Below are 24,317 nucleotides of genomic sequence, written 5' to 3' on the forward strand. Positions count from 1 at the left end.
GAGTGCAGCCGGTGTCAACACATTACTTAAACTCAGGCCATCCGTCTGACTGTCCTGCGAGGACCAGCCCTGTACTTAAGTGGGACAGATAGCTTAGCTTTCTGCTCCTGATGCATTCTATAAAGGTGCTAGTCCTCCCGAGTGCCAACCAGCTTGAAGCACTGCCAGTGGAACGGGAGCTCAGAATGCTGCAGTAAGACTGAATTCATTGAGGACGATGCACTGTCTGTCTGTCTGCAACTGCAGACACACTGCTCTAAAGACTGGAGGTGCATGTGTGTTTGTGTTTCCAGAGGCAGGACAGTGTGACATGCTAACACCCTTGAAAGATATTCCAGAAACGTCCTCACGCTGTGGCATTGTACGGTTGATGATCGCAGCTGATGCTTGCTCTGATTGTGCCTTTTATTATTGTATTCCTCTGCATGTTTTTAAAAAAAATACTGTAATATCACTTTTTGAATCTCTTCACTGATTATTAAATGAGAAATCTGCATAGTGACAGAGCCTCATGAGCCAGAACAACATTACACTGTAGTTTACTGCATCATTATGATTTAGAATGAAATACCTCACTGCCCTGCCCATCAGGTGTATGTGGGTCGTTCTTTTTTTCCTTATCTTTCCATTTTGAAATCACTCACCTCATCCTCTCTAGTGTTTGTCTGTCATCTCTCCTTTTTCCTGTCGTCTCCTCCTCCAGCTCCAGCAGTTTTTTTTTTTTCCCCCTTGAGTCTTTATTAGTTCTCTGTTGTTGAAAGGTAATGGTCTCAAGCTCTTTTTTCTGGCTGTTGTGGATGTTGTGGCGTGGCACTAAACATGCTGCCTGCTAGCACCGACCCCCATCCTGCTCACCGCTCTGCAGGCTCCCAATGCAGCTGGAGGTCCGGGTTGGGATAAGGAGAGGTGCATAGAGGAGAGAGAGAGAGACAGAGAGAATTGCAGCAGCAAGCCGGCCCACTCTGCTGCTGATGAGGCAAGCAAGAGGTGGAATTGTGTGTGTGTGTGTGTGTGTGTGTGTGTGTGTGTGTGTTGACAACAATCTTTCTATATCTAGGCCCTGCATGCCTCACAGCAGCAGCTCTCTGTCCCTCCCGTGCACATGCACAGACTTGATGAAACAATAGCTCTTAGTTTGTCATTGTGTTACACAGCACACCATATTGTTTTCACAATTTCTCATGGGTTTCATTTACCCTCTATTTTGGTTACAAAACTACCTGAACTGCACTTTTTATTAACAATGGATCCAATGACATGTGATGTTCAACTCACCCAAACCAGAGCTAAAAGGAGTGCATTTTCCTTTTAAACACAACTCATACAGCTTGCAAGTGAGGAAAAAAGTCAGATAATTCAGGATCATTTATTTCTTATTAATAAAAGGTATGCAGCTTTTAATGAAAAGTATACAGTGCCAGTAAAAAGTTTGGACATGCCTTCCCATTCCCTTGAATGAGAGATGTATCCAAACTTTTGACTGGTACTGTACATAGTATACATATTGCACTAGACAAACCAACAGAGGCGAGCTTATGACCAGAAGGTTATTGGTTCAATCTCTGGATTAATCTGGGTGGGGAAAGTGAAAAAGCAGCACTTGCCCCTCCCTCATTACTACTATGGAGGTGCCCTTGAGCAAGGCCCTCAACCCCAACCACAGCTAGCATGTGGTTGGGGTAACTAATGGTGAGACTGTTGTTGTTGTTTGTGACATCCTGTTTGTGACATCCTGTAGAAGCCACAACCACTGAGAGGCATATGATAACCAACAATTTCACAAGGCTTTTTTTCTTCAAACCTTCAACATTCATAATTCTTTTCAGATACAATTAATCAAACACAACGCAAATTAAACATATATATATTTTCAAAAAAACCCCCAAAACAATCATGTTTGTATGTATTGCAATGCAATGAGATAAGCAATCAAAATAAAAGCACCTTCTTCTTCTCATGACCTTTGACCTCTCATGACTTATAGCCTAGAAGTGACATCATGTGGGGGGGGGGGGGGGGGGGGGTCTCTGTTTTGTGATGGTGGTGCCCACACTCACATCCCCTGACACACTAGAGAGACAAATTTGTCTTGTAAGAAGAGTCTCTAGATTTATTGCACAAGCTTCACAAAACAATACAATTAGTCATGAGAAAATGTAATCTTCAAGGCAGATGTTGGGAAATTTGCTCTTGAAAAATTCTTATGAAAGTTTTGAAACAAGACGTATAAAATACAAAGAACTGTAACTTGTGTGAGATGGACTGAAAAATGCAGCTGAAATGCTCCTCATGCCTCCTCTGTAGATGAGCTGTAAACTAAAATATAGAAAAATGCCGTTTGTATTTAGCATTTCGTATAAATTTTTAAATTAATTTATTGAAAAACAAATCAACAGTGTAACTGAAAATGCAAATAATCATTAGTTTCAGAACTAGCTGCTTTGTAGCCTGATAATAGGTGTTTTTCATGGCAAGAAAAGACTTAAGAAAACATATTTATAGAAGAAATGCCTGCTCATCACAGCCAGCATGTTCCACTTTTAATAGACTGATAGTAAGAATTAAGCTTGGCTGGCTGGCTAAAGATTGTAAGTCACAAGAAAACAGACATTTAGCAAAAAACTCTGTGTGATAATGTGTAAAACATAGATGGGTTTCCACATATCCACCTAAAAAACAAACACAGAGAACACACAGATTCAATCCACTATGAAACATGGAAATGTGGAAAAACATAACAAAAAGCATGACACAGGATAAAAACAGTAAAAGTTCAAATAACTTATTTACATTGTGGTCCTGGTTCTGCCCCAAATTATGACCAGACCGCTTTGCCCCTGCTACATCACTAACTGTAAGTTGTTGCATGCAGATTATTTACAGTAGACACAGTATTACTCATTATACAAATTGTAGATTTTTACAAAAAGACTAAATACATTCACACATCTCTTCTATTTCCTTTTCATTAAATAAAACATTTTCACACCATGTATCATATCAAGCTAACTAAGCTAACTTAGCCAGGGGTACTGTTAAAACCACCTTGCTTATGAAGGAGTAAGATCATAAATATGTAAAATTTGTATTTTTGTCTATACATATTCTACTTTTACTAAATTTGAGGTGTATATAATTATGTAAATAATCTGAAACCTAAATTGCTGCCCACTAGCTTGGTTTCAGATAAAATAATCTGAAACCAGGCTAGTTGTCTTTCAAAATTAATGTAATATTGACACAGGTGCTTTGTCACTTTGTTTTTGTAAAGTAAAAGAAGATGCAGTGACATAGAATATAAAACAAAACCCTGGAAAAATTGACCACATCCTTTACAACTTATTATAAAACCTAATTACATGGAATAGTACAGCTTTTGTTGAAATACAATGGTTTTGACAATCTCAAAAGGCCAAGTTATCAATTTTTTTAAAAAAAAGTCTTTTCAAATTTTGCAGTAATGACCAAGATCAACATCGCTTCTCTCTTGTTATTGTGATTTCCTCTGCACAAGGACAAGTTAATCACTTCCCTGTGATCACAGTCACTGCACTTGCTGCCTAGAAACCAGTGAAAGTGGAGCCTTAGGGATTATGCATGTCTACTGGATGCATTAGGTGGTTTGGAGATTTAGTTCAATTAAAGTTGCCCAAGGCCATCATCTTTCTTTGCCGTAGCATTTTCCACAGTTTCAGATGGAGTAGGGGGATCACTGAGGTTTGCAGTCTTTGAATTTTCATTGGTGGACAGTGCATCATTCGTTTGTGAAGAGGTCACAGAGACAGAATTTTCAACAGTCTCTGTGGCATCTCCTGTGCTTTTCATTTCTGGACCAAGTGCAGCAGTCCCATTGCTTTCTTTTACATCATTTTCATCTACCTTTTGTCCAAATGAACTCCTTTCATGTTTACTTCCAAAGGTTGTACCTGGCCTAATTTCTTCTAACTCCTCATCTGTTTCTGGGAGCAAGGACAACCTTTTGGATAGTCTCTGAGGCAGGAAGCTGGAAAAAGAAACTCGGTTAGATGACCTCAGTGTTATTTGGCCATTGTCAGTTCCACCCTGTAGAAATGGTGAAGGTCCGGCCCAGTCACTAGTTGTTATCTGCTGCCTCTGAAGCTTTCGTTTCTTTATAAAGATGAAGAGGAATCCAACCATCATCAATACCAGGGCTCCACCTATTAGCCCTGCCACTACTGTACCGGGGTTTGTTCCCTTGTTGGCCCCCTTTCCCCCCTGTTTTCCTTTATCTTGTTTTTCCTTTTCCTTGGTGGTGTGGATGAATGGTGTCTTTGTGGTGGTCTTTGAGGTTTTGTATAAACCAGTGGACTGTGTAGCATCACCACTTGAGACTGGGAGTGTATTTGTAGATACAGGCTTGTTAGATGAGGTTGGAGTAGAGATGTGGTCTGTAGACTGTGTCAGACTTGTGGAAGAATGGGTCGTTTTATCGCTAGTGAAAAGGGAAGTCGACATCTTTCCTGCCTCTTGGCTTTGGGTGGAGCTGCTTAGCATTGGAGGTGCCGGTGTAGGTGTGATTTGGTTGGTGGCTTGATTGCTTACAACCATTGTTGCTGATGTTGTGCTGCTTGACTGAGACAACATGGAATAGGCTGAAGTCGCTGTTGGGTGAATATCTGGTGAGAGTGTCTTAGAAGGCATTGTTTGAGTTGCTGGCAGTGAATGTGTGGTACTGGTTGAATTTACATCAGGCATGGTGGATGGTGTTGAGTTGGACATCATTGTCACCTGGTCATGAGTGAAGTTTCTCGTTGTCTCACCTGTTGTCATGGTGATGTTGTCATTCTGGCTGCTTGCTTTTAGTGGCAGCATGCATATGAAAATCAGGCTTATGAAATTGATAGTCATAGTTTTCTTCTGCCTTCTGGATGCTTGCTGAGTCTTTGTAGCTAGAACAGAGGAAGTTATTTTATCAGAGATGCACAACATGGAATTTGCACAAATACTGTCTAATGAGGAAATAGCTGAAGGGAGTTTGAGCAAAAAAGGGTGGTGTTGCGAAATGTAACTGATGTTGCATAATTTCCTCAAAATGCAACTCTAAATAGGCAATGTTTCAAAGTATTTTTGAAGCACGACAGTCAACAGTGTCATCTGACTTGCATTCGTTTCTCCACTGGTCTTTTAGTTACATTTTACAGTATTAAATTATCTTAAACTAAAGAAGTTTTCAGTTTAATTAAAAAAGTATGAACTTGGTTTGATAATTTTTGCTTTCTTGTTTCTTTTAGATTGATGCCAGAGAAAAAGTGTCCATACAAAAGTGTATTAAAACTTAGAGCAGGGGAACAAATCTATGTACAGACAACATTTATATAGTTGATGGATTGAAACAGTCCCACCACCACAACTAAACTGTAACAATCATGACTAAGTCACCTTAGAGCCATTTGTAATTGTGAAATGATAATGACAAAGTTGATTAAAAACAAGCGCCCAAGATATTGGGTTGATCTAAGACTACATTATTAATTCAAATTATTAAAAAATGTACTTACCAATGTCCTTCTCAGAAAACCTCCGAAACCCGTTAGCTGTGTCAAACCAGGATGTATTAAATGTTAAAAAGGCGTGGGATATGATACCCGTTGCCCGCCTGGCAGGACGTCACTTTTAATGAAAGCAGGAACTTGAGGCATATAAGGCTCTGCTCTGTTGAAATGTTTAGACTGATTCTTGTCTCATTTACAGGAAGTGTGAGATGTCTCAGACTGCCTGTGGTAAATATAGCAGTTCATGTTTCACACCAAAAACCTAACTACACTGAAGCTAAACCATCAAGAAACAAAACTGACTTGTTGAAAGTGAAACTAAATTAATGTCAGTGAAAATGTGCCCAGTAACTTGACTTCAATGATCTCAAAGGCACAAACATTTAAATTGTACTGTACATGTAGGCCTGATGGCTTGCACATACTTTTAAGATCCTTACAGCCATTATGATCAGATCATACAAAACTCTATATTCTGTTGATTCATCAAGCATGGTGACCAGAGCAATGGACGCACATCCACGCTGAGGGTTGATCTAGCTGCTATTTCAGCTAGGCATGTGAGCATGGACATTACTCACTTTTTTAAAAGGTGTTGAATCACTAAACTCTGCATAAATCAAACACTTGCCATAAAAAGTATGCTCCTATTCATGTTAACCAAGCCATTGAGTTGGCTGCATTCAACCCTGCATTTCCACTAATGGAGACAGAGGAACCAATAAGGCTGTTGTGGCCAATTAAGCTTTTAATAATACAGCAGATACAGACAACTACTACCTTGCTCTTTGTTAGGGTTATGAAGGGTTATGGGTTATGAATAAAGCATATCTAAACAAAGACCCCACATCACTACATTTTGTGTGAGAGTAACACTCTTATAGGTCAGAGGTGCTCACATCAGTGTTTCAGTTTGCTCTCTACTGAGCCTACCTGAATAAAAGCACAGTAAGAACATATAAGATAAACTTTCACAAACTCTTTTGCATATCCTTACCATGCGACATGACTGACGTTGCTCATGCAGTGAGTGAAACAGTGATCAGGTTGACACTAGCAGTACTTCAATGTCTACTCAGACCCACTAGACCAAGAGCTTATAAGTTTTAACTCATGCAGTCAAATTTTAGCCTCAGTCTAACTGGGCCATGTCATTTCAGTCTGCTTAACTTTTCCACCATTGCCACTTTCCAAACCTCTGTCACTAGAGTTGTTTTAAATAGCCACACTCTAGTGAATAATGTAGTTCTCCATTAAAAACATTAAGATTTTTTTTTAATTTCTGCTTACCATATCAGGATATTAACATGACTTATGAATATTTATTTGAAACACAGACAATCACATGTTGCAAAAATCCATTTATTTAAAACATGACATTTGGACTCTCAAAGTCTTAAAATGCTCTTTTTCATGTGCACAAGAGTTATCAAGGTACAGTCGGATTAGAAAGTCTGCTTTACAGGTAAGAGATCATAGATAGTTCAACTGACAAAAGCAAAGTTCAACAGAGGTGTATTAATACAACAAGGACTGTTGGCCAACAATTTACCCAACTTTCTGACATTCTGTCATTTCAACACAGGTTTGGCAGCACATGAGGTCCCTAGTATCAAATCTAGGACTAGATCTTGGTCCACCCTTTTGTCCGTTTTTTAAATTATGGTGTTCACTCTGTTATGTAGTAAAACAAATAAATTAGGCTAAATCAAATAGTCTTACAGTAAGTTTCAATTTTTCTAAGCAAGTGCGTATAGAAAGTAGCATATCATGTTAGATGTTTAAAGTTATAGCTAACTTAGACTCGTGAAAAATATACATCTCACTCTTCAAAATATTCTATTCTTAAGTTGGCCAAGAACACATTTTTGCTGTGTTACTTTTGACTAAAGACTTGGCAATAAGTATTTCAAATTAGAGTAGTTTTATGTACTTCAGATTTTTTTCTAAAAATCCACTTTTAGCATAATACATAAAACTGTCTACATGTTTTACTAATGCTGAGAATCAAACCTCAATACATTTCTGGTACCTTCTAAAATGTCTGAAGCACTGAGTATCAAAAAGTGCAAAAACTGCAGAGTACCAAAAACTGGCATCAAATGCATTCTCAGATTTGTAATCTAGTCATTTTTTTATTTAGATTAAAATGTTGCCAATTTTAGCTGCTCATGTATAGACAGCATTTAACATTTAAGAACTTGGCTGATTTTATAAATAAAAAAGGTTCTTGTAGAAAAATGTGTTTACATCTCTCAAAGTCACATATCAAGAAATGGTTCTTTTTGAATTCAGAATGGAAATTCTGGTATTATATTGGTGCAAGTGTCCAAAGTTTGAAACAATACCCAGGCTGCCCTACATTTTACTGGGTTTTAATCAAATTCTGTGAGGTGAAATAAACTGGAAAGAACATAAATGAAACATGCTCAATTAACTCGCAGCACATCAGCTGAACTGACTGGTTGCTGTTTGTCTTGAGTTAAGTGTCTGGGGCTAGAGTTTGCCATGGTGGGGTTACTTCCTCACACAACAAGGGGCATGTTCTCTAGATCCCTGGGAACCTCCAGACAGGAGTCCCTGGAGCTAGAGCTCTGCATCTGACTGGCCTTTTCTTCAGGATCAAAAGCCATTGCAGTAGCCCCTTCCTCAAGTTCTGTCCCAGCCCCCTCCCCTGCCTCTTGTATTTCAGCCTGCCTCTCTTCCTCCATCCTGCTATCTGCTCTCACTTCCTCAAGCATGACACTGGCGTCACAAGGCCCAACCAGTCCTCCGACCTCGGGCAGGTCAGTGCCCCAGTAGCCCGTACCACTCACCAAATCCATGTTGGACCGGGAGGTTCGGGGAGCATAAACCCGGCGCTGAAGTTGGCAGACCTGGCATGCCAGTACCACGGTAGCAACGAGCAGGCACATTATCAGCCCCCCTGCTGAACTTACAGCAATCAGTCCCATCTCAGTGTCAATCAAGCAGTCAAGCCGGGTGCCATTGTTGTCCGTATTCGAGTTTGTGTGGCTGAGCTCCACAGCAGGGGTTGAGCTGCCACTTGTGCTTTCTGCTTCAATTGAAGTCGGTTGCGAGGTTGAAGAGTGTTCATTAGTAAGACAGAACATCAGCTGGTTGAGCGTGAGAACCAACCAGAGAGAAGTTCTCGTACCGCCTTCCATTGTGCTCTGAAATTAAGAGGTTTGAGTAAGAGTATATCCAATTTAAAAATTCAGACTTTTTTGCATGACTTACCTGCCTGCTTCTAAACAGTTTAAGGTCAATTTGAATACACTTAATCACTCCTAGTCCTGATGAAGCTACTACTTAAGAACTTAAGTAATGCCATTGCAAAAAATTCACACTAGAAACTTGATTTTACAATTAAGTTTTCCGCTTAATCATTTTTTTAAGATTTGTGTTGTCAATACTTACTTGAAGTAGTCTTATGTGGAGGTCTTGGTGGAGGAATGGAGTGAGACACCTGCTGCAGACGGACACTTGAGATGCTGTGAACTCACTTCCTGACCCTGTCTCAGGGTCTTTTTCTAGTTGAGTTATTTGGGGGCTTTGATACCACAGATGCCACAGATGATGAAGAGCTCTTACAAGAAAAGAGACAAAAAAGAAATGTAGTTTCTAACTAAGACTGCTTTCAATACTATCACATATTCTTATGCAATGAACAATTTTAGGCAAGCTTATGTGTCGGAAACTCAACCCAAACACAGTAATGCATAATGTATTACTGAATGCTTGAATTTGAATATTACCTTTCTGATTTTCTCTGTCTAATTTATTTAGATTCAAAACAGGCCAGATCAATGGTGACCTGCTCATCTACCATGTGCTCCTCACCCTGAAGCCCTACTACGCCAAGCCCTACGAGATCGTGGTAGACTTAACACATGTAGGACCCAGCAATCGCTTCAAGACAGACTTTCTGTCCAAGTGGTTTGTGGTCTTTCCTGGCTTTGCTTATGAGAACGTAGCAGCTGTCTATGTCTACAACTGCAACACTTGGGTGAGGGAGTACACCAAGTACCATGAGCGGCTACTGACTGGCTTGAAGGGCAGCAAGCGGCTCCAGTTCATTGACTCTCCAGCTAAGCTAGCTGAACACATCGAACCTGACCAACAGAAGCTGCCTGCAGCCACGCTGACCCTGGAGGAAGACCTGAAAGTGTTCCACAATGCCCTCAAGCTGGCCCACAAAGACACCAAAGTCTCAATAAAGGTAAGGTTGCAGCCATAGCAGTTTGTACTAAAAAGTCCTTGATACCTAGACTGAAAGGATTGGGTTAGAAGAGTTTAGTAAGATCATGAGAGGGTCGAGCAAATCTTGTTTTCTTTTTCTGAAACAATGTGTTTTCTTGTTGATCAGGTCGGCTCAACAGCAGTGCAGGTGACCTCAGCCGAGCGGACTCGTGTCCTCGGCCAGCCTGTCTTCCTAAATGACGTCTACTATGCCTCAGAGATTGAAGAGATTTGCCTGGTTGATGAAAGCCAGTTCACCCTCACTATGGCCAACCAGGGCACACCACTCACATTCATGCACCAGGAGTGTGATGCCATCGTCCAGTCCATTATCCATATCCGGACACGCTGGGAGCTGTCGCAGCCCGACTCGATCCCCCAGCACACCAAAATCCGGCCAAAAGATGTTCCTGGCACTCTTCTCAACATCGCTCTGCTCAACCTGGGCAGTTCTGACCCCAGCCTCAGGTCAGTTCTGCATAGCATTTGGAGTTCCCCAAGGTTCTTTTACCTAGCCCTACCAGCCACAATGAAAAAAGCGTTGTCACAGTTGTTATTTCTGCTGTGGACTCTAACCCAACTGAAGGAAATGACAATCCAAACTAGCCATATTGCAGCAAGGAAGTGCTCTCTCTCCAAAGAAGGCTCATCTGTTTGGTATCTTGCTTTTTAACAGGATTGATAGGCACCACAATTGAAAATCACTCCATTTTGGGCTACAATGCAGATATTATCGTGTGTGGTTTTAGCAGTGTACACACATAGCTTGAGTTAGATTTCACTATATGGCCAAAAGTATGTGGACAAGAGAATGTTAAACCTGTATTGATGTCATGTCATTCCAAAACCACAAGCGATAATGTTTTCCCATTCAGCCCCAAGAGCAAGTTGACTGATGAGGTCTGGCTCACAGTCAGTAGTGTAGTTCATCCCAAAGTTGTTGGATGGGGTGAGGTCAGGACTCTGTGCAGGTCAGCCAAGTTCTTCCACACCAAACTGGGAAAATCATTTCTTTATGGACCTGGCTTTGAGCATGGGGGCATTGTCATGCTGAAACAGGCAAAGTCTTTCTTACAACTATTGTGGCAACAGTTGGAAGCCCACCACTGTCTGACATATCATCGTATGCTGTAGCATTAACGTTTCTCCTCAGTTGAATTAAGAGGCCTAAACCAAGAAAAACAGACCCAGACCAAAGAACGTTGTACTTTTGGCCATATGGTGTTCTTTTTACAAGTTCAAGGCTTTGAACTCCCTCGTTTGTCAAATTCTTCACCATTTCCAATCTTCAATTCAGCATTATGTAGTTAAGGATCTGCTATTATTTGCATTTTCTGCTGAACAACTGAGGAATGGTAAAACCTGAAAACATTGTTTTTGCACTACACTTGGCAAAGTGTAACACCCCTAACCTGTTGTCCATCCCCAACCCAGGTCTGCAGCTTACAATCTATTGTGTGCTTTGACCTGCACCTTCAACTTAAAGATAGAGGGCCAGCTGCTGGAGACATCAGGTCTCTGCATCCCAGCCAACAACACCCTCTTCATAGTGTCCATCAGCAAGACTCTGGCTGCCAACGAGCCCCATCTCACACTGGAGTTTCTGGAGGAGTGCATCTCCGGCTTCAGCAAGTCCAGTAAGTTCCCTCAACAGAGCTGCATACATGCTCTCACACATACATTGTCATACAGCCGTATCACATTATACTCACACCTAATAGACACATTGTGCTCAAATGGGTGTCTGAACATTTGCAACTCAATGAAAAAGTTTACATTTTCTGTGTTTTTGGAATATTAGAGGTTTTTGAGAGGGCTTTTCCACACAGGAGATTGGAGATGTCAGGGAATTTCATGAATATCCTTCAGATATCACAGGCATATACAACTTATTAACTTAAATATATTCATCATATAAAATGGGTATCCGCTTAACTGGTCCCCTATTTTGAGCACTACGGTTAATATAAAAGCCCTGCTAGCAGCAGGCTGAACCAAAAGCAATTTGAACCAACCATACAGTATTGTCTTCTTTAAAGCCCTGTGCTCCTACCAGTTTTAAAGAATAAAAATAGTACTTACTTAACTAGTAGGGAAAAACATTTTAGTTCTTGGATGTACTCCTAACTAGTTCTAACTAATTAACTAACTAATTCAAAAGCCATGATGAATCCTTGTTATTCCAAAGAGGACTTAATATGAACATTTCCATGTTTATATTTATATGCTGGGGCTCTGCTGGAATATATTTGATTTACAGTTAAAAACTCCTTATTCATCTTTATACTGGCCCTTTATACAGCCCTCAGTGTTCAACCTCTGTCTGAAACTGGCCCTTTTAACTCCTGTCCCTTTAAGGCCCGCCTCCCAATGAGCCCACTCTGTTCTGATTGGCCAAGGGCCAAGTCTGCCGAGGGGCAGCCTCTGCCAGCCCCAGAGTCTACGTAAACAAACAATAGTAGTTGGAGTTTGTGATTTTTTTTTTCCCCATTCTTTACTCAAAATATTAACTAACTCAAATACATCCGTACATGTTTGAGCCAGAATCCAATCGAAATATGAGAATGGACAACATGAACAACACATGGATCAACCTTAGCAACAACCTTAGCAACAAAGACTACAAAACAGACGGCTGTTTGTGGGCATGCAGGAATGATCTGACATCAGTTTGATGGGGAAATAGAGGTAACTTTGCACACAAAGTGTGATGACTGTCAGATGTGACAAAGCTCCTCCTGAGACACAGAAGACCACTGTTTTCACAGGATGAGGAGTTCTAACAACCATGACCAGTAAACTGACCTTTATGTATAAAATTGGTGGAGTGTCCCCTTCAGGAAAAGTTTTTTAAAAAGCGGTCAAGATGGTATTTTTTTTAAAAACCAAAACAAAGCTCAATAGTATGAGCTACTCCAAGTAAGTGACAATAAGAAAGAGAAAATCTTATTTAATTCACAAATGATGATGTTCTGCAGGTATTGAGCTGAAGCATCTCTGTCTGGAGTACATGACACCCTGGCTGCTCAACCTGGTTCGCTTTTGTAAACACAACGATGATGCCAAGCGCCAGCGCGTCACCGCCATTTTGGACAAACTCATCACCATGACCATCAATGAAAAGCAGATGTATCCCTCTATTCAGGCCAAGATCTGGGGCAGCTTGGGCCAGGTGAGTGCACTACACTAACACTTTATGGATACACTACCTGTACAACTGATGTAATTGCTAACACTAGTGTCCATTTAGTCATTTGATTGTAGAGAGGTGCTGTGGATCTGACCTGTAGCACTCTCAATGTGTCCTCAGATAACAGACCTGCTGGACGTGGTGTTGGACAGTTTTATTAAGACCAGTGCCACAGGAGGCCTGGGCTCCATCAAGGCAGAAGTCATGGCTGATACTGCAGTGGCTCTGGCTTCGGGGAATGTCAAACTGGTCTCCAGCAAGGTGAGCTTGTACATACTGGAATAATGTCTGCACTTACTTGCACTCAGTGCACATGTTATCATGTGCAGACACATGGAAATCTGAAGATGTTGAAGCTATGTTGATGCAATAAAGATGCCCCTCACTACAGTTTGACCAGGCATTTAAACAAGGAACCTGTCACATGTAATATTAATACTTAATACTTAATATTACATTCACTCCAAATGCTATTAAATGCACATCTCATATTTAATAACTAAACAGAAATCCAAATGTTATTCAATAGTATTAATACAAAACTGGTGTATTACAGTATTGAAGTAGTTTTATAGTTGTGGGACAACATGGCAAAGATTAATGATAATTAATGGACAAATGCATATTTATCAGAGATTTAGTGTCTGTACTAATTTGACACTGATGTGAGGAATCATCAACAAATGTTAAAATTAAATACTTACCAACTGAAGAAATAAATCCGAAGCAGTAAATCACTCCTGACTTAGAGGATCCAAAGCAACAAACTCATCCACTCACTATCCATCATCTGTGTGCTCTGTATCCTAATTCAGCCTGCTACTCAGATAAACAAACACAACATACACAGGCAGACACAATAGAAAAGCCAGGCCCTGGCTCCTATTATGGCAGACACCAGCACTGCACTGAATAGTGGCCATTGTGAAGACTGTTGCCTAAGAAAAGTCGGTCAGTGTTTAACTTGAAGTGCTGATCCCCTCAGTGATGTTCTGTAGTTCAACCAAAGTGTTGTAGTGGATTTAAGAATATTAAATTGACAACTGCACGTAGTTGTTTGACCATACATGAGTCTTAATGCTGGTGTTATCCACAGGGTTGCTGTCTGATGTCATGGCAGGACAACCTACTGAGCACAATGGACCCTTGTCTGTGACTTGAACTCTTTGTCACCCTAGAATTGAACAAATGCTATTTTCTTGGTGGTTATAACCATAGACATATTGTCATATGTATCAGCTCCATATCCAAAAACATGTCAACATGTTCTAAGTTTTAGCACAGTAAATTGCTCAAAACATGATTTTTACATTTTATTACAACTTCTACATGATGTTGTTTTAAGTGAGCTGTACAACTTTAGGAGTTTGAGGAGTTATTTTTAGCTTATGTGAAGCTACAGTAAGTCCACTACATTTAGCTGAAGATAAGCTAAAGCTAGCTCCATTCACAGACTGGGAGACAGCACAGCCCGAAACCTTTGAGGGTTGAATTTGCAGTAAGATGTATGGAAGGTTAAAGATGCTCTAATCAGCATGTTTAAATTAACAATAGAACAACTGATTATGTGTATTGTGAAAAGGTTTGCATCAGCTCTACAGAGCCTTTTCAGCTTCTCGGGCCTTGCTTTGGTTTTATGGCCCACAAACTCTGCTCTAATCAACCTTACTGTCAGCAGGCAGCTGTTTTCAGAGAAAAAGCTCTAAAAACCCACCGTACACCACCAGCACCAAACAGTTAGCAGCTAGCTCATGAACATAGCAGAGTGTTTAGCAGCTAAAAGAGCCACAGTTTCTTTGAGGAGTTGGTGGAGACCAAACCAGAGCTAAAAGAAGAGTGGTGAATGTCGGCTTTCGTCATCAGGTGGACACGAATAGAACTTGCTCTGTGCCTGCTGGATGTGTAAACTGTTTGCTGATGTACAAAAACCCTATAACAACTCTAAGATGATACTATGTCAATGTTATGTTTGCAGCTTGTTCTGCTGCCAAGTGATCGAAAAAAATCAATTAATGCAACTATTGATACAGATGGCTAATGTGAAATCTTTAAAATGTTAATACTCATTTCTCAATTAAATTAAAATGGCACATGTGTAACACCATATAATAGAATAAAAGCAGTGCAGTCTCAGGATATGCTGTATTTTGATATAAAATATTGCTAGATAGCCATCACTGGGGTACAGCCACTACCCAGTATTGGCCAGCTGTCTTTGTCTTTATGCTTGTAAATTAACATTAGGTTGAAACCAGCATAATGCATAACTTTCAAAACACACAGGACAGGAGAGAAGGTGGGTGCACAGAAGAAGTAGTGATCTCTGGTGAGATCTGATCTATTTGAAGTGAGATTTATGATGGCTTTGGTTGATCAGTATGACCACATGTGTTGCCACCCAGGTGTACTACAGTGACATCATATACATAGGAGTTTGTCATGATAGCTGCCTACAGAGTTAATTGATATCAAGGAATGTTCAATTGTTGGCCAAATAATGTTTTATTTTCCCATCAGCCGTCATCATTTTGGGAATAATATGAAAACTTCTTTTGACTGAGGTGTTTGAATGTCGGTCTTGTCTCATGCTCTGTGGCAGGTTATTGGTCGGATGTGTAAGATCATTGACAAGACCTGCCTGTCACCAACGCCCACACTGGAGCAGCACCTGATGTGGGATGACATCGCCATCCTGGCACGGTACATGCTCATGCTGTCCTTCAACAACTCGCTGGATGTCGCAGCCCACCTGCCATACCTGTTCCATGTGGTGACCCTGCTGGTAGCCACCGGGCCGCTGTCCCTCAGGGCCTCCACCCACGGTTTGGTTATCAACATCATCCACTCCCTGTGCACCTGCTCGCAGCTCAACTTCAGTGGTGAGGACTTACTGTATCTGTGTATTTGGGCCTGCAGTCATAGTAGTGATATAATCTTACAGTGTGAAAGATCAGTGCAATTCTAAAACTAGTAGTACTTACACAACATGTGTCCTACCAATGATTTCAGAGGAGACCAAGCAGGTTCTGCGGCTGAGCCTGACTGAGTTCTCCCTGCCAAAGTTCTACCTGCTGTTTGGCATCAGCAAAGTCAAGTCAGCAGCTGTTATAGCCTTCCGCTCCAGCTACCGGGACCGCTCCTTCTCCCCAGGGTCCTACGAGAGGGAGACCTTCGCCCTGTCCTCCTTGGAGACTGTCACCGAGGCCTTACTGGAGATCATGGAGGTCAGCTGTCGTTCCCTCTTGCATTCTTTTCATATAGTATACCCATAGCATGTGTCTCTACACTAAATGTGTTATTCAGTCACACATGCACACATCTGTCAGTTTCTTTCAATCCGTTTGCTATGTATTGTTTTTTCTTTAGGCTTGTATGAGGGATATCCCAGCTTGCAAGTGGTTAGACCAGTGGACAGAGCTTGCACAGAAGTATGAACCTCCTCCTTTTTTAAAAAATTTTAATGAAACCACGCTAACTACATGAAGGTGCAATGACTAACGTATGTGCTTGTGTGTCTGTGTGTGCAGGTTTGCATTCCAGTACAACCCGTCCCTCCAGCCCAGAGCGCTTGTGGTGTTTGGCTGCATCAGTAAGAGGGTGAGCCACGGCCAGATCAAGCAGATCATCCGAATCCTCAGCAAGGCCAGCCCTCTGCTCAGCATAGACCGGGTTAGTGTGTACACTCACTTCTGTCACTGTTTGTCTCATGCTCTGTGGGGTCGAGCATCATTTTAGAGTTCTTAATACATGTGCCAATACATATGACATTTTTAAATATTCTTTTTTTTTTTTTACATTGAGGAATGTAAATATGTTTTTTAACAAAACAAAATAATCAAACAAAAATAATCCAAACTCTTCAATGCATTTGTGTTTGATTGAATTTTTCTTTGTCTCTTCCCCTCATCCCACCACGTCAGGGTCTTGAGAGCTGTCTGAAGGGGCCAGACAATTACAACAGCCAAGTATTAATTGAGGCCACTGTCATTGCTCTGACCAAGCTGCAGCCTCTACTCAGCAAGGTATACTACCACTGTCCTCTGTTTCAGCTTTTATTTTGACATAGTAGGGAAGTCTGTTCCTATTTTATTGATGTTTCTCAATTCTATCAAATGAATGAACTGAAGGCTTACGTTTGTAAACTTTAAATTGTTTCAATATTTGAAATGGCTGCTGGTGGTGCTCGGAGCTTTTAACAGGCTTAACTGCTATCTAACACACAGCACCAACAGTGTCTCTGGATGATGTTTTGGCTTCTCCAGATAAATGGTTTGAAAATGAAAGTGAAGTTGACCAGACAAAGTACAAACTGTGTAGCAGTTTTCCACTTTCTGTAGCAACATAGTAAAGTAAATGTAGTTGGAGAGTGGGACCGTCGCCTTTCTGGGGGCATAATCTCCAAGGTGGGTTGTTATTTTCAGGAACGCTGAGAAGTTCTGAATCATCTACTGTCGTTTTTAGAATTTGGTTTTTATTTATGCTATGACCATTGCAGGACAGCCCTCCCTCTGCTGCTTTCTACCAGTCACACTGTGTATGAGCTACTGTGTCTGCTTGCAGGAATCTCCCATGCACAAAGCTCTGTTCTGGGTGGCAGTAGCTGTGCTGCAACTGGATGAAGTCAACCTGTACTCTGCTGGAACCGCCCTGCTGGAGCAGAACCTCCACACTCTGGACACAATGCGCGTCTTCAATGACAAGGTAAAACACACACACTATACACCGCTGAAAGCATAACAGTTCACTGCAGTTTTAAGAGTGTAGACTCTCATTTGGTTTACACTGGGTAGCAATTACAAGTGAACAGCTCTAAATTCACATATGAATGTACACTAAATGACATGAACACACTGCGATTCAAGCATTTATGCTGCATTTAAAGGTGGTTAGTGATGCATGTGACCACAAATATAATGCAATATTGATGCATATGTGCATTAAACTGCATTCAAAAAGACCACCTAGTCAACGTTTCAATGTTCCTGTAATACAACATAGTTGACTTGCTTTTGTCAAAACAACTCTGCCAACTCATTCCAACACTGAAACAGAAAATCATTTCATTTCAACTACTCAACACTCTGTATTTACTTGAACATAATGAAATAAATGCATTAAATGTGTCTTTCCGGTGTCTCTATCATCCCCCTGACTCTAGCACTAGCTCCTATTACTCACTTTTCTCTGGGAAAAAAACAGTTACTGTGCTGGAATCAGAAGTGACTATATATTTACTCTTCAAAAACAACTTGAGAATTAATGACTCAACTCTTGTTTATAACATGTAGAGGAAAAATATTGTTGTTACTCTTGACAAGCATGTTGTAGTCATAAGTGCTCCATACAGACCAGCAGCACTGCCTCAGCGTTACTGACCACATTAATGCTTCCTCATCTCTTTTTTAAATTTTTTTACCCACTCTGTTTTACTACACCTGCTCCTTCAGAGTCCAGAGGAGGTGTTCATGGAGATCAGGCGTCCTTTAGAGTGGCACTGTAAGCAGATGGATCACTTTGTGGGCCTCAACTTCGGTGCCAACTTCAACTTCGCACTGGTGGGCCACCTACTCAAAGGTAAAGACAACAGAGATTACTAGTCATAGGGCATCGTTTACTGTTCAACAAGTACAAGGGTCTTTGTCTGTTCACTGTGTGTGTTCATATGAATCACTTACTGTATACAGAGAGAAAGTAATGACCATCAGTGCTCTCAGTGTGATTTAGCAGTACATTACAGTACGTGTACAATATGTACACGGGGCATGCTGAGCACTTTTAACTGCAGTGTTTCAGGAAGGAAGTCAAAGTCAGCTTCAGGCAGAGTGACAGTGAGCACCACTGATGTAGTATTAGTGTTTTGTCTGGGTGCAGATACTCCTGCCTCAGCGTCATAGCTTTTTGTAGAGTTAACTGTCCAGAATAAAGCTGTTGATTGTTTAGGTGAACCAGAGACATTTGGATGTGTTTCTTGTCCCGGACTGCCAGTCTGTATTATTCTGTGATATCTCTGTGTCTCAAGGCTACAGACACCCATCAGCCACCACAGTAGCAAGGACTGTGAGAATTCTACACACACTGCTGGCTCTCATCAGCAAACATCTGAAATGTGACAAGTTTGAGGTGAACACCCAGAGTGTGGCCTATCTGGCTGGTATGTAACACTTAGTGTTATTTTGCATTCACACCCTCATTTATACATCTCAGCATAACACAAGACTTGTCCCCTGCATTATGTGTAGCACCAACCATAACCTAGACTATGAGTTATATTTCTGATCTGATCTCCATGACTACATGATCCAGCAAAGAACATTTCATCACAATTAAGAGTCTATTTTGTATAATGGTGTGCAAGTGTTTGACCACAGATAGATGTATTGGTCTCCTTTGGCAGAAGCCAGCATCTAATTACTTCTTGTAGCCAAGAGTCTGTATTTTCCATCTGTGAAGTGTAGCTTCTTGGTTGTGCTGGGTTTGGCTGGGGCTCGGCATTACTGTAGGTGACCATCATATTATCCTGTTGTTCTGTGTAGCACTGCTGACTGTATCTGAGGAGGTCCGCAGTCGTTGCAGCCTCAAACACAGGAAGTCGCTACTGATTTCTGACCTCTCCATGGACCCTGTACCCATGGACACCTACTCCAGTCACATCACTGATCCCAGCTGCAGGTGAGCTGATGAACAGAACGCAAAACCAAGGATGTAGCTGTTGGATCTCTCTGCAGCCATATGGGCAGACTGATTCCAATTTTTAAAAGCAGCTTGATGAGCATGCACACTAATTATCACACTTATTATTGTTGTTGTTGTTATTATTATTATTATACCTCTCTTTAAAGAAGACTTTACTTTTTGATATAAGGCTTGATCATGGTCATGGTGGAGTATACAGCAGAAGCTAATTTACTAACTTAGATTGGTGGCCTGATGTACAGTCATCTCTTTCGAGTAGAGTAAAGCTTTTTGTGAGCGATATACTTCCACAGCTGCTCTGTCCCATCCTAACAAGCCTGGCACTTTCCACCAAAAAGTCCTTGAAGTTATCTATTCCCCTGTCTGTAGAGTACGATAGATTCAAATGATCTATTCTGTGACTACTGCTAGAGGACAGAGGGCCAAAAATGAAATGAAGCCGAATTGTTCATGAAGTGAACTCCCTTCTCCACAATACTTACAGATGCATTTTTTCCACACATTTTTTTTAAGATGTATGAAAATAACTCTGCTTTGAAAAATAATTTGTCTAGTGTAGTGTTTCCACAAAAAAATGTTCAGTTCCTCCATTAAAGTCTTTAAAAAGACATTGCCTTCGTCCACCTCTTTGAAAAATTCAGAATCTATAAATATGCTAATATTTTTCATTTCAGAGTGGTCCAGTTGAAATCTGTCACCTGACCTTTGTCTATTCAACTTCCTCACAGAACTCTTCGAGAGACTCAGCCGTGGACATCACCTCAGGTTTCAGAGCGCTACCTTTCAGCCCATCACTACCCCACAGTGGGCCAGATCAGCCCACGAACACGCAAGTCCATGAGCCTGGACATGGGTCAGCCCTCACAGGCCACCACCAAGAAGCTCCTGGGTATTACTCATCCTCTAATGCATGTCCATCTGTCCCCTGGGGAGGGCATTCATGAAGAAAACACATATGTTCAGCCTCCACAATGAAAATAAATGTGTTGTGTTTGTGTATTTCCCAGGCACCAGGAAGAGCTTTGACCATCTCATATCGGACTCCAAAGCACCAAAGAGACCAGAGATGGAATCAGGCATGACCACCCCTCCCAAGATGAGGCGTGTTGCAGAGAATGACTATGAGATAGGTGAGAGTACAGGCTGCAGACCTGGCATTTTCTTCTACATGATACAGCTGTCTTGATGAAATATTTATATCATGTCATAACCGCAGAGACGCAAAGAATCGGAAACTCTCACCTTCGTAAAGTGTCTGTGTCAGAGTCCAACGTTCTGCTGGATGAAGAGGTGCTGACTGACCCCAAGATCCAGGCTCTTCTGCTCACTGTGCTGGTAGGGCACACAACACAGCATTCACAAAAAAAACTCAGAACATAAATGTTCCAAATGAAACCTGAACTCACGGTCATTTGTTAACAGACTGCCACTCTGATTTTCCAGGCCACCCAGGTCAAATATACCACTGATGACTTTGACCAGCGGATTCTTTACGAGTACTTGGCTGAAGCTAGCGTTGTCTTCCCAAAGGTTTTTCCAGTTGTGTAAGTAGCCAACATGTAGCCTTTCCTTTGCTCAGTCTAGAGTCTGATACAAGAGTGCATCTAAGCAAACCTGTCATCACTATAAACTGTGAAGTGCAGGAAGAATGTATTTCTGTCTTTTTGAGCAGCTGCTTGTTTACTGAATTGTTAATTGCTTTTTAATCTTAGTCTTGGTTTTCATCTGAATTTTGGACCAGGTCTCATTAGAAAACATTGTGACACAGGTTCACAATTTTTCAAGTGTGTCTTAAAACAACAGTCAGGTGTCCATATGAACAGTGAAGGAGGTTTTCCTCGCTGTAATCATTCCTCCTGTTCATGCTGGCTTTGAAAAGATCCCCTTCAAAGGTGCTTACAGTATAAGTGATGGAGGCCAAAATCCTCTGTGTGTCCACTCAGTCATATTGTGCACAAATGCATTTAAAAAGTTGATCTGAAGCTTATATGAGTCTTCAGCAGTCTGAGTTAGTCATATCAAGTGGATATCTGACACATTTACAGTCTTTTTAGCATCAAAGTCCCTCTTTGTGTTTCCTCAGACAGTGTTTCCCTGTTGAGCTGTGGTGGAAGTAAAGTAACAAAAAGAGGAACTTTGGCACTAAAAAGACTGTAACGTTGAAAGATATCTACTTGATTTGACTCATTTAGACGCTGAAGCTTCATACTAGCTTCAGATAGTCTCCTTCAGTCAGTGATGGTTGAAACTTTTGAGTCTTACTATGATGCACTCTATGAGAAAATTTGGTGAAACAAATACCAACCCACTTTGTGTTCCTCCTTGTGGTTGTGAAGCTTCCTTTGGCTTCTGTGGTCGCTGCTTCAATTTCAGGATGAAAAAAACATGAGTGTAACTACCAGTAGGCTGGAAAGTCCAAATGTAAAACTACTTGTGTTTTTACAGCAGGTATACAGGTCTCTTTTCTTCAACGCCACTGCACAAGCTGTCGACATATATAGAGCACCATTTACACAGACTAACAATACACACATGAAGATCAGCAGGCTGCTATGGTTAAGTCATCAAGTTGAAACATAGCTTATTTTGAACATAGAAAAAGAGTTTCATGTCTATGTTGGTTACATGTTAGAGTTGAGATAGAACCATAGACTGTAAAAAAATATGGAGGTAGTCACCGTGACTGCACCCATTGGTTTCTGAAGAGGGGTTTTGAAACTTATCGTGGGCGGCTCCGACTGCCACCATCTTTGCAGTGCCTGACCCTGCCTAACTCCCAGCTAATCCAAAATGGGCGAAGAGGTGGAGCTGGGGCAGGCCGAATGAAGCCTGTTTGCTGAAACAAGCCACCTACCAGCTAGCGACATGTCACTCAGAGCACCTACATCCTTAATTATACATAACTTTATGGCTTAATAAAATTTAAACGGGTGAGTTATAAAAAAAAAACCACCCCCTGTACAGTGGTCATGAAAGGAAAGATTAGCTTTAGAGACAAAAATCTTTTTTTGTACCAGGCTATAAACATGTTTATTTCTGCTGTATAGTTGGGCATTTTAACATGGAGGTCTATGGGGATTGACTTGCTTTTGGAGCCTCAAGTGGCCATTAGAGGAACTGCAGTTTTTGGCACTTCAGCAGTGGCTTCACTTTTCAGTCCCAGAGGTTGCTGCTTGGATAGAACTTAAAATTCCCATCTTCCCTGAGCAGTTGGAAGTCATTCCTTATTAACTGTTACCATGGTGGAACCGTAAAACAGACTGTATTTGTAGAAGAGCCAGAGTATGAAGACACTGACATGCACGCTGAGTGTTGTGCTGTGCAGATAATGTTGATTAGAACAGATAAAGGCATGAGTGTGACTTTTTTTTTAAAATGCTGCCTTCACTTTATATGAGAATTACTAATGTCCAGCTGCTGACTTCAGCAGTACGTTGAACACAAAGATGAAAGGTTTCCACAGACTTCTGTTATTATTTATTGTCATATTGTGATATAGCCATCTTCATCTTGGGCTCCTGACTGTTATTTTAGGACAATCTTGAAATCGTGAACAGGTCATTTAATGTGAAACTAACACATCACAATTTAGCAGTTTGTGTTGAATATACACACAGTATATTTTTAGCCAGTGCAGTCTGCACTGGTTTAGTAGTTTGGAGTGCCAGTCAGTGAAAACGGTTTCACGGAGGAGTTATAACAGAAAGCCTGAGTTACAAACGGGATGAGGAGGTTTCCCCAGCAAGGAGGGTCTAAAGGAATCAAGTTACCCTTTTAAAGCTTTACCTTCAGTAGAGACTCCTTCAGTAGAGACTAACAGTCAGAATACATCAACCTCTGCTGCTTTGATTTTGACCATTCTTTCTTTTTTAAGTCCAAGTGCCCCAACCTCCTGAAAGTGCAATACTAAATCATTTTATAAATTTGTGTTTGTGTGCATGTGTCCTCCTCAGCCACAACCTGCTGGACTCTAAGATCAACACTGTGCTGTCCATGTGCCAGGACACCAACCTCCTGAACCCTGTCCACGGCATTGTCCAGAGTGTGGTGTACCACGAAGAGTCGCCCCCACAGTACCAGCCCTCCTATTTACAAAGTAATAATAAGTGCCTTCTTCACATGTTCTACTGGCCTCCTCATGCATATTACAGCGCTGATTGACACAACCTTTTGCTTATAAAGAAAGCATCCTAAATGTCTCAGATGTGTAAGAGAGATTAACTGAGATGCACAGCAGCTCCATGCTTTTGTAAGGAAGCATTTTAACCCTGCCTCTCCTGTCTCCCTTGTCATGTTACCTCCTCCCACTTACCCCCCCCCCCCCCCCCTCTCTCTCATTTCACAGGCTTTGGCTTTAATGGACTTTGGAGGTTTGCCGGTCCCTTCTCTAAGGTATGAATGATTCTTTCCTCTTGTCATACTTTCATTTTCCCTGAGGCGCCCTCGGCTGTCACGCAGGAGAAATTCAGCTTACTAAGCAATTACACGACAGTTCTGCAACCAGTCTGCCAATTGGTGTTGTGATATATGAAGTGTCTCCCCCACAAGTGCAAACACAAGCTGTGTGTGCACACACAAACACACAGCAGTGCAGAGAAGCTGCAGATCATTTGAAGTCTATTAATACTGGATCTCCTAGATTCTTGTCAGTTCAGAGTACACAACAAATAGTGCAGTGA

The 24,317-nt window shown here is 41.3% G+C and overlaps 2 protein-coding genes and 1 long non-coding RNA gene across 8 annotated transcripts in view; 1 reads left to right on the forward strand and 2 right to left on the reverse strand.

The window, feature by feature from the left end:
• Positions 1-24,317, forward strand: part of nf1a (neurofibromin 1a) — a 94,702-nt gene that overhangs the window by 59,947 nt on the left and 10,438 nt on the right. For all 6 annotated transcript variants that reach the window (XM_067593773.1, XM_067593774.1, XM_067593775.1 and 3 more), the window contains 20 exons: positions 9,303-9,735; positions 9,883-10,223; positions 11,190-11,392; positions 12,734-12,927; positions 13,066-13,206; positions 15,545-15,824; positions 15,955-16,169; positions 16,312-16,373; positions 16,473-16,614; positions 16,866-16,967; positions 17,506-17,646; positions 18,393-18,519; positions 18,965-19,096; positions 19,479-19,614; positions 20,367-20,527; positions 20,646-20,768; positions 20,855-20,973; positions 21,082-21,182; positions 23,592-23,734; positions 23,984-24,030. In XM_067593773.1, the coding sequence (XP_067449874.1) occupies positions 9,303-9,735; positions 9,883-10,223; positions 11,190-11,392; positions 12,734-12,927; positions 13,066-13,206; positions 15,545-15,824; positions 15,955-16,169; positions 16,312-16,373; positions 16,473-16,614; positions 16,866-16,967; positions 17,506-17,646; positions 18,393-18,519; positions 18,965-19,096; positions 19,479-19,614; positions 20,367-20,527; positions 20,646-20,768; positions 20,855-20,973; positions 21,082-21,182; positions 23,592-23,734; positions 23,984-24,030 (3,343 nt within the window). The remainder of the gene's footprint in view (positions 1-9,302; positions 9,736-9,882; positions 10,224-11,189; positions 11,393-12,733; positions 12,928-13,065; positions 13,207-15,544; positions 15,825-15,954; positions 16,170-16,311; positions 16,374-16,472; positions 16,615-16,865; positions 16,968-17,505; positions 17,647-18,392; positions 18,520-18,964; positions 19,097-19,478; positions 19,615-20,366; positions 20,528-20,645; positions 20,769-20,854; positions 20,974-21,081; positions 21,183-23,591; positions 23,735-23,983; positions 24,031-24,317) is intronic.
• Positions 2,901-5,693, reverse strand: LOC137185579 (protein EVI2B). The gene is made up of 2 exons (XM_067593772.1): positions 5,520-5,693; positions 2,901-4,910 (listed from the first exon to the last, which is right to left on the reverse strand). Exon 2 carries the CDS (start codon positions 4,867-4,869, stop codon positions 3,640-3,642), a length of 1,230 nt encoding a protein of 409 aa, XP_067449873.1. The 5' UTR covers positions 4,870-4,910; positions 5,520-5,693; the 3' UTR covers positions 2,901-3,639.
• LOC137185581 (uncharacterized) lies at positions 6,862-13,762 on the reverse strand. Its single transcript, XR_010928887.1, has 3 exons — positions 13,650-13,762; positions 8,934-9,102; positions 6,862-8,686 (listed from the first exon to the last, which is right to left on the reverse strand). It is a non-coding gene; the product is annotated as an uncharacterized lncRNA (long non-coding RNA).

The sequence above is a fragment of the Thunnus thynnus genome, chromosome 7 (assembly GCF_963924715.1).
Source record: "Thunnus thynnus chromosome 7, fThuThy2.1, whole genome shotgun sequence".
In the NCBI taxonomy this organism is placed as follows: Eukaryota; Metazoa; Chordata; class Actinopteri; order Scombriformes; family Scombridae; genus Thunnus; species Thunnus thynnus.

Bases quoted from the DNA above. Each gene is read 5' to 3' on its own strand.
- LOC137185579 (XM_067593772.1), bottom strand. From the start codon at position 4,869: ATGACTATCAATTTCATAAGCCTGATTTTCATATGCATGCTGCCACTA.